Source organism: Gopherus evgoodei, chromosome 3 (genome assembly GCF_007399415.2).
Source record: "Gopherus evgoodei ecotype Sinaloan lineage chromosome 3, rGopEvg1_v1.p, whole genome shotgun sequence".
Lineage (NCBI taxonomy): Eukaryota > Metazoa > Chordata > Testudines > Testudinidae > Gopherus > Gopherus evgoodei.
In genome coordinates this window covers 511,739-521,049 of record NC_044324.1, presented here as the reverse complement: position 1 = coordinate 521,049, position 9,311 = coordinate 511,739, and the positions used below count along the sequence as shown (strand labels likewise).

Sequence of the window (9,311 nt, the reverse complement as noted above, 5' to 3'; positions counted from 1 at the left end):
CTTATAGTAGCTCCTTCTAGGTTGTATTTCCCTAATTTGTTTATGAGAAGGTCATCTGAGACAGTACCAAAAGCCTTACTAAATTCAAGATATACCACACCTACCACTTTCCCCCATCCACAAGGCTTGTTACCCTGTCAAAGAAAGTTATCAGGTTGGTTTGACATGATTTGTTCTTGACAAATCCATGCTGACTGTTACTCATCACCTCATTATCTTCTAGGTTTTTGCAAACTGATTGCTTAATTATTTGCTCCATTATCTTTCGGATACCAAAGTTAAGCTGACTGGTCTGTAATTCCCCAAGTTGTCCTTATTTTCCTTTTCATGGATGGGCACTATATTTGCCCTTTTCCAGTCTTCTGGAATGTCTCTCATCTTCCATAACTTTTCAAAAATAATTGCTAATGGCTCAGATATCTCCTCAGTCACTCCTTGAGTATTCTAGGATGCATTTCATCAGGCCCTGGTGATCTGAAGACATCTAACTTCTCTAAGTAATTTTTGACTTGTTCTTTCCCTATTTTAGACACTGTCAGTGAAAATGAGGTAGGATCGGTCTCTATGTTAGACGTCCAATCGCCACCAACCTTCTTGGTGAAAATCGAAAAAAAGAAGCACCTCTGCCATTTCCACATTTTCTGTTATTGTCTTTCCCCTCTCATTGAGTGATGGACCTCCTCTGTCCTCGGTCTTCCTCTTGCTTCTAATGTATTTGTAGAATGTTTTCTTGTTTCCCTTTATGTCTCTAGCTAGTTTGATCTCATTCTGTGCCTTGGCTTTTCTAATTTTGTCCCTACATACTTGTGATATTTGTTTATATTCATCCTTTGTAATTTGACGGAGTTTCCACTTTTTTGAGTTTGAGATCATTGAAGATCTCTTGGTTACTCCAGGGTGGTCTCTTGCCAGACTTCCTATCTTTCCTACGCAGTGGGATAGTTTGCTCTTGTGCCCTTAATAATGTCTCTGAAAAACTGCCAAAAAAACTGCCATATGAGGGGTGCAGATTGAATGTGCTGCTCGACCTAGCCTGCTCAGTCGTACTCTATTCCGATGCAATGCCCATGGCATATGAGGGTGACAGCTTGGAGGTGCTGTTTGACCCAACCTGTTGAGTCCAAGGGCGTATGAGGGTGCCAGCTTGGGAGTACTGCTCGAGCCAGCCTACTGAGTCCAGGGACATACAAGGAGTCAGCCTGGGCGTGCTGACTGACCCAGTCCTCTCAGATGTTCTCTGTTAATGTGTGTGTGTGTTCATCTGATTCTGGGGCTGGAAGAACCTAGGTCCTGCAGAATAGGTCCATTGGGAGGGAACTTGCAGCACGGAGAAGTTCTGTATGAGAACACAAGTGACACAAGCAGGACATTGACAGAAGTACAGTACCCCACCCCCAGAAGAGTAAGCCTAATAAATGAGCCTACCCTAAAGCTGGTAACAGGGTGGCAGAGCTGCCACTTGAGGGGCCCTCCCACCCCGCAAGACTCAGTCTCTGGGGCTGTTCACACTCCCCACCCCCCAAGGCTGCCAGCTTTGGGTGGGGGCCTGGTTAGCGCTGATTGCAAGATTTGGGGGCTGTGGGCAGTCTCTCTGTGGGTGAGCCAGGCTTCAGACCCTGGCAGCTCCAGTCACCCAACCTGGGGCAGTTGCTGTCAAACCTCCAGCTCTCCACTTCCTCTTCTGGGCCCATCGCCCTCACCCAGGACCCCCTGTGCCCCTCTGGCAACCCCCCTGACTGATGCTCAGGAGATGGAGGAGGGGCTGGGAAACGGGCTCCCCCCAGCCATGCTGTTCCTCCTGCCTCCAGTGATGCAGCCCTGAACCCTCCCCTCCAATCGACACACCAGGACCAGGGGGGCCAGCACCTGTTGCTCGGCGGGGGTGGCGGGGGGATGATCTGGACCGTGGGGATGGGGGCAGGCTTTGCTGCAGGGCTTAGGCAGGAAGCAGCAACATCCCAAGCTGCCTGCGCCTGGGGGTAGGGGGACAACTTGGCTCTGGGCCCATCCCCCTGATAGCAGAGGACCCCAGAGATGTGCCCGGAAGCGGTGCTTACTTCCCCCCAGGAATCTAGCAGAGGCATGGCTGCTGCCCCAGCTTGTAGGGGGAGCTAGCTGGGAGGATGGGGGCTGGGCCAGCTTCACAGGAGGTACCAGACTGACACCAGCCCATGGATTGGACCTCCTCAGCCCAGCAGTGACAGGGGGCAGTGGGCGCCTGGAGTCTGTGACAGATCCCCCACATCATCACACAACCCCTCTGTTCCAGACTGAGGGTAGTGCAGTGCCAGGAGCCCCATGCTGGCCTCCCGGTAAATCCCCCGTTTCTCTGGAGCTGGCAAGAAAGGAGCTGGCTGGCAAGGACCCCAGTGGCCATGGGGCACAGGGATTTGGGGAGTTGGCAGGGCCTGGGGAGGGGTGCGTAGGACTGGAGTGACCCTAGATGATGGCTCCTCAGCAACCTTCACCCCCTCTCTGGCGTGGGGGGCGCAGGCCGAGCCTTTCTGGGCAGCAGGATCTGATGGCAGGTCTGTATCAGGCCCCTGGAGCCAATCGCCAGCTGAGAAAGGGAGGACAGTGCAGCTGACCCTGCATGGCCCTGACTCCTCCCTGCAACCTGGGGCGCCGGGGCCAAACGCCAAGCTCTGTTGCAGTCTGTGCCAGGGGCGGAGGGGGCGTAGTATTCAGGCTCTTCTACACACTCCCACCCCCGGGAGCAAGCTGCCCTCTTCACCTGTGACTAGGATTGCCAGCAGTCCCTTACTAAATGATTCAGCTGAGGTTAGTCTGCTTTGAGCAGGGAGTTGGACTAGATACCTCCTGAGGTCTCTTCCAACCCTGATAGTCTGTGATTCTATGATACAAGGGACATCCCTTCCTTTGTTCCATCTCTGTACAGCAAGACTGGGAGTTGCCGATTGCTGCTAAAAGCAGCCAAGAAATCCCCCTGGCGAGTGTAGGTGAGTCATTCTTAGCATGAATAATAATAATAATGATCTCCAGAGGAGGGGTGGGGCTAAGAAATCGGTGCCTTATTTTTGAAATACAAGGTTGGCAGGCTGACCTCTGACCCCCAGCGCTCCTCCGTCACGAGTCCACGGCCACGGGCTCGGACAGCAGCTTGTAGCGGATCAGGAAGTAGGGGTAGCACTGGCAGCTGTCAAAGATGACGAAGATCTGCGGCTTCTTAGCATAGTCCGTGCAGGAGTCGTAGAGGCGGCCGTCGTGTGCCAGTGGGGGGCGCCGGAACACGGGATTGCCCCGCACCGAACGCCCCACCAGCACCTTGGCCAGGAACATGTGGCACAGGCTGGCCTCGTCCACCTTGGCGTAAGTGTGGGAATAGGAGGCGTCGACCGCGAAGTAGCTGCCCTGCCCGTAAGCCTCGCCGTTCTCCCCCGACACCCGGGGGTCAAAGTTTATCTCGCAGATGGGCTGCACTTTGCTGGCCGTGGTGCCGTGGAAGAGGTGTCTTTCCAGGCAGCACCGCACTGCACGGGGACGGCTGTGGGCCATGAACTTTTTCTGCCTGGAGGGGGGACAGATGGGGGGTGTCACCGACAAGTTGGAGCCCCACCCACCCGCTTCCTTGGTGCATTGTCTCAGGCTTGGGTATGATGGGTCAGGCACCAAGCTGGGATCGCCAGCTGGCTAGGGACAGGCAGGATGCCCTGGGTGGGTCCAGCATGGCCCAGAGCATGGGCACCAACACCACAAAACACCAGCCTCTGGGCGATCCCCATTCCCGGCCCAGGGAGAACCGCGCCCCAGAATCTGTGCACCGGAGTTACAATTCCAGCTGCCAGCCCAGCCCTGTGGCAGCAGCCAGATGCAAGGACACCGAGAGAAAGCCCAGAACCCACTAGCAGCCCCCCATGCCCAGCCCTGCTCTCCTTACCCACAGTATTTCTGCCACAGGTAGTCATTCCGGACCCGGTAGATGGCCAGCACCAGCACCTTGTCCTCTGCCAGGGTTTTGTGGAATAGCGTGCATGTGGTCTTATAGGCCCGCTCTGCTGGCGCCACTTCTGCCAGCGTGTACGTGGTGCCCACTGGGGCCTTGGGGACCCAGGACGCAGGGTATGGGCCCCAGTAGATGTCCTGGCGGTCCTCCCCAGGGACGGTGCTGGGGGAAGAGAGGGTGGCGCCCGGTCCTGTCCTGCCAAGAGAAGAGAAACAAGGGCATGGCTAGCGGCGAGTGCCTCTTGGGTGACCAGGAAAAGGGATGGCACCTGGCCACGGCACTCACCGCAGGCGGGGCGCCAGGCGCCAGGGTGGGCGGAAGACTGGGCAGTGCAGAATGCGCCGGGTGAAGCCCGTACGCACATTGCGCTGGGTCAGTGTTTTCAGGTCCACGTTGTACAGTTGGCCACGCAGCTTGAAGGCGTGGTTCCACATGCCCTTCTCAAAGGCCGCCAGCAGCTCCCACCGCACCGGCTGGGCACAGAGAGATGACGTAACAGGGCACCACTCAGCCACGTTCCTCCTAGCCATGCACCCGCTCCCCTGCGATGCTCCTTCAGCCATGCAGCACCACCACCTTCCTCAGCTACACCATTCCTCCAGCCACCCAGCCAGGCCACTCCTCCGGCCACACAGCCCCACCCAGCCAGGCCACTCCTCCAGCCACGCAGCCCCTCTGCCAACCACACCACTCCCCCAGCCACCCAGCCCCACCCAGCCAGGCCACTCCCCCAGCCACCCAGCCCCACCCAGCCAGGCCACTCCCCCAGCCACCCAGCCCCACCCAGCCAGGCCACTCCTCCAGCCACCCAGCCCCTCTGCCAACCACACCACTCCTCCAGCCACACAGCCAGGCCACTCCTCCGGCCACACAGCCCCACCCAGCCAGGCCACTCCTCCGGCCACACAGCCCCTCTGCCAACCATGCCACTCCCCCAGCCACGCAGCCCCACCCAGCCAGGCCACTCCTCCGGCCACACAGCCCCACCCAGCCAGGCCACTCCTCCGGCCACACAGCCCCTCTGCCAACCATGCCACTCCCCCAGCCACGCAGCCCCACCCAGCCAGGCCACTCCTCCGGCCACGCAGCCCCTCTGCCAACCATGCCACTCCCCCAGCCACGCAGCCCCACCCAGCCAGGCCACACTCCCAGCCACTCCTCTAGCCATATAGCGCCAGCACCTTCCTCAGCTATGCCGCTCCCCTAGCCACACAGCCAGGCCCCCCTTCCCAGCCATGCAGCCCCCCAGCCACACACAGCCCCTCCCCACTTCCCAGCCAGGCTGCACCCTAGCCACACAGTCCCTCCCCCAACCATACCACTCCTCCAGCCAGGCACCTCCTCCCAGCCATGCAGCACCACAACCCTTCGCAGACACCCCATCCACACAGCCCCTGCCCCTCCCCCTTCCCAGCCACGCTGCTCCCCAGCCACACAGCCCCTCCCCGCTCCCAGTCACGCTACTCCCCAGCCACACAGCCCCTCCCCGCCATGCTGCTCCCCAGTCCAGGGCTGCCCAGAGGGAAGGGCAAGTAGGGCAATTTGCTCTGGGCCTCGCAGGGGCCCCCACGAGAGTTTTTCGGGGCCCCTGGAGTGGGGTCTTTCACTCACTCCAGTGGCCCCGGAAAACTCTCGCATGGCCCGGGCACCTGGAGCTTCTTCCACTCTGGGTCATCGGGGGCAATTCGGTGGCGGGGAGTCCTTCCGCTCTGGGACCTGCCGCCGAAGACTCCAGGCCCCCTGAATCCTCTGAGTGGCCCTGTCCCAGTCACCCCCCCCCTCAGCTACCCCACCTCCTGCATGCAGCCCCTCCCCAAGCCCGGCACCCCCTTGCATCCATGCAGTGCCACAATCCTCCTCAGCTACCCCAGCCACACAGTCCCTCCCCCAGCAACCCCTGCCCCTCCCCAGCTATGCCACCCCTCCTGCCCCACACCACGTCCCCCTAGTCACACTGCTCCTCACCCCAGGCCTGGCCTTCCATTTCTCTCGCCCTGCTGCCCGTGCATCGCCAACACCTGCTCCTCTCCCGGGATCACTCACCTCCTCGTACACGAGCCACTCCCCGCACTCCTCCCAGTACACCTGCCACTCCATGGGGAAATAGGGGTTGCGGCTGGGGTCACTGCTGTTGGAGAGGCGCCGGACGCAGTCATAGAGCTGGCTGGGCTTCAGGTCCACGGAGTTCAGGTTGAGGGTCCAGGATGAGCCGGCCCTGGAAGGGGGGGCAGCAGAGACGTCACCAAGGGGCAGGAGCCACAGGCAATGCCTCCCCCCCGGCAATGAGCAGCTGTGCGATGCACCTGGGAGCAGGTTTGCCTCCATCTCTCCCTCCATCCTCAGCCAATGCTCTCCTGGTGGGAGGGGCTGGGACTGGAGCCGCCGGGAGCTCCCCCCAGAGCCAGCGCTCCCGCCCCACCCCCCTAGCACCCCCTGCTAGGCCGTCTCCAATCAGCCATTACTTGTCGATGAGCTGCACGTCGTGGTGGCTGGTGCTGCAGTAGAGGTTCTCCAGGTGCTGTTGGGCCAACGTGCCAATGCTCAGCCACACCCCGTCTGCCTTGCGCCGCATCTGCCAGTGGAAGGGGTTGGGGGTGTGGTGGTGCGGGCAGCGCTTCCCCTCCAGACACTGTCCCAGCAGGAAGTCGTCGCAGATCAGGATGCCGTCTTTCTGGTGGACATGGACCTCCTCTGGGCCAGCCAACTCCAGGACCTGTCTGCCCAGGCCATGCCCCTCAGGCTCCAGCGTGAGCAGCAGGGGGTACTGGGCCAATCCTAGATGTGGACGCTTGGGCTTTTCTGCCATCTTGATCAGGCCCTAAGGGGGTGGGGTGGGGGGGAAGTCAGGGCAGAGATGAGACCTGATGGGAAGCCAGGCCAGGGCTGGGGGCAGACTGGGCCTGGGATTCGGGATATTGGGGGCCTCTGGGTACCATTGGCTGGAGGGGCACTAGTGCTGGAAGGAAGAGCAAGGATCTTGAAAGGGATGCTGCCCCCGGGGTCAGGGAATCACCTTGGGGGGGGGGTCAGTGTTGACAACAGCCGGCCCCGCTCTAGAGCAGCCCAAGGCTGATCATGGGAGGTCTCTCATAGGACCCCAGCATCGGGGTGGGGGGGTAGGGATGTCATTCCCAGTCTACAGATGGGAAACTGAGGCCAATGCAGGGACTTGCCCAGCAGGTCAGTGCAAAGCTGAGTGAGGAACCCAGGTGTCCTGAGTGCCAGCTCACTGGACTGGCCTCAATACCTTGGCCTGCTGCAGTCCCACCAGTTTGCAATGGGAGCTGCTGCACCTCCCACTGCTCCCCTTATTATATTGGAGAACTACGCCAAGTCTCCAATCAGCAGCCCCTCACCCCCAAGCCGAGTCCCCCAGAGACCTAGGGAGCCCCTGCAGATCCCAACTGGGCCCACAGCGGGGAGGCCAGGGGGTACATAGCCACAGAGGCAGCACTGCCCAGATGTCAGGCTCCTAAGGGAGACAGAGCACCCCATCCCTCCCAGCAGCCTCATAGCATTGACCCTGGGGCGGGCGGCTGGGTCCACGAGGCAGCTAGAACATCTCCTCCTCCCCCCTCGGGGTGCACCGATCCCCCAGCCCCACCTCTCACCTCCTCTGCTTGAGTGTGTGGTTGCAGACTTGCTTTTGCTTTTGCTTTTGCTTTGCTGGCCCTGCTAAGTCACAGGGCTCTCTCCCATCATGCCACCTGCATGCCCAGAAAGGAGGGAGCTGGGGTTTCCCCTGCCTCCTACACTGGCTCCTGTGCTAAGGCTCTCCCTGCCTCTGGAGTTCAGTGAGAGAAGGGCCTGACCCAAAGCCCCACCACTAGGGTTGCCAACTTTCTAATCGCACAAAACCGAACACCCCGCCTGTCCTGCCCCGCCCCTTCTCTGAGGCCCCCCCCAAGTGCTCCATCTCCCCCTCCCTCCATCACTCACTTTTATCAGGCTGGGGCAGGTGATTGGGGTGCGGGAGAGGGGTGAGGGCTTCAGCTGGGGGGGCAGGCTCTGGGGTTAGGCTGGGAATGAGGGGTTTGGGGTGCATGAGAGGGCTCCGGGCTGGGGCAGTGGCAGGACCGGCGCTAGGGGTTTGAGCGCCCTAGGCGGACGGCAATTTCGCCGCCTTGTGCGCTGGTCCCGCAGCTCCAGTGGAGCTGCCACAGTGATGCCTGCAGGAGGTCGACCGGAGCCGCGCGAGGAGCCGACCATCCGCAGGCACGACTGCGGCAGCTCCACCGGACCTGCGGACCAGCGGACCCTCCGCAGGCACCACTGCAGCAGCTCCACCGGAGCCGCCTGCCGCCCCCTCCGGCAAAACGGCGCCCACCAATTATTCTGGCGCCCTAGGCGATTGCCTAGGCTGCCTAATGGTAGCGCCAGCCCTGGGCAGTGGGTTGGGGGGGTATGGACTCTGGGCTGGGGTGTGGGCTGCAGGTGGGGCTAGAAATGAGGGGTTCAGGATGCAGGAGAGGGCTCCAGGATGGGGAAGGGGGACAGGGGGGTTGAAGGCTTCAGCTGGGGGTATGGGCTCTGGGGTGGGGCCAGGGATGAGGGGTTTGGGGTGCAGGAGGGAGCTCTGGGCTGGGGCTGAGGGGTTTGGAGTGTGTGTGGGGAGGTGGGCTCCAGCTAGGAGTGAGGGCTCTGGGCTGGGGCTGTGGATGAGGGATTTGGAGTGCAGGAGGGAGCTCTGGGCTGGGGCTCAGAGATTCTGAGTGTGTAGGGGAGTGCAGGCTCTGGCTACGCCACTGACTGGACTTTTACGTCCCAGGCGGCAGTGCCGACAAGAGCCACCAGCGTCTCTTTTCACCTGGGTGTTCCGGTCAAAAACTGGATGCCTGGCAACCCTACCCACAGCAGGTCAAGGGGCAGCACTGGGAGTAGAACCCTTGCTGCATATGAACTGATGAACACCTAGTGAGTCAGTGGTAAAGTAGGTAAATGAACCCAAGAATCCTGATTCCCACCCCCCCTGCCCCACTCTAACCCACTAGACCCCACACCCTACCCAGAGCCATCGATAGAACCCAGGAGTCTTGCCTCCCCCTTCCCCACTCTCAGCACTCCCTGTTTATAATGCATTTGTGTGTATTAGATGCTTTACTATGAAATTATCTAAGACTCTCTCTTTGAACAGCTGCATTTGGAGTGACCAGGCCTACTGTGAGGACAGGCAGAGGCAAACCAACACAAGGGAGATAGCCTTCATTTTTTAAACTTTAAGAAGGAAAACCCCCAAATTTGGCAAGAACGTAAATAACATGAAGCAACGTCAAATAGTTGCTTGGGGGAAAAAACCCTGTAAATGACCATAACCACACTAAAAGGAATTTCTCCAGAACACAGTGTG

General features: G+C 59.8%; 1 protein-coding gene across 4 annotated transcripts; it reads right to left on the bottom strand.

Moving 5' to 3' along the window:
- Positions 1–764: 764 nt before the first annotated feature.
- On the bottom strand, positions 765–7,751 carry LOC115647696 (protein mono-ADP-ribosyltransferase TIPARP-like). 4 transcript variants are annotated; one of them, XM_030554394.1, is made up of 7 exons: positions 7,576–7,751; positions 6,427–6,782; positions 6,008–6,179; positions 4,250–4,437; positions 3,899–4,159; positions 3,065–3,529; positions 1,303–1,336 (listed from the first exon to the last, which is right to left on the bottom strand). In XM_030554394.1, the coding sequence occupies exons 2-6, from the start codon at positions 6,768–6,770 to the stop codon at positions 3,088–3,090; spliced, it is 1,407 nt and encodes a 468-aa protein (XP_030410254.1). In that variant the 5' UTR covers positions 6,771–6,782; positions 7,576–7,751; the 3' UTR covers positions 1,303–1,336; positions 3,065–3,087. The 4 variants fall into 4 exon arrangements, with proteins under 4 accessions (XP_030410252.1, XP_030410255.1, XP_030410253.1 ...); XM_030554392.1 differs by having other exon boundaries at positions 765–3,529; XM_030554395.1 differs by having other exon boundaries at positions 765–3,529; positions 6,427–6,536.
- Positions 7,752–9,311: the final 1,560 nt, after the last annotated feature.

Bases quoted from the DNA above. Each gene is read 5' to 3' on its own strand.
- LOC115647696 (XM_030554392.1), bottom strand. From the start codon at position 6,770: ATGGCAGAAAAGCCCAAGCGTCCACATCTAGGATTGGCCCAGTACCCC. The intron at 6,180-6,426 runs GTAATGGCTGAT...CCCCCCTTCCAG, and splicing joins GACGTGCAGCTCATCGACAA to GGCCGGCTCATCCTGGACCC. The intron at 4,160-4,249 runs GTGAGTGCCGTG...TTCTCTTGGCAG, and splicing joins CGCCTGGCGCCCCGCCTGCG to GACAGGACCGGGCGCCACCC.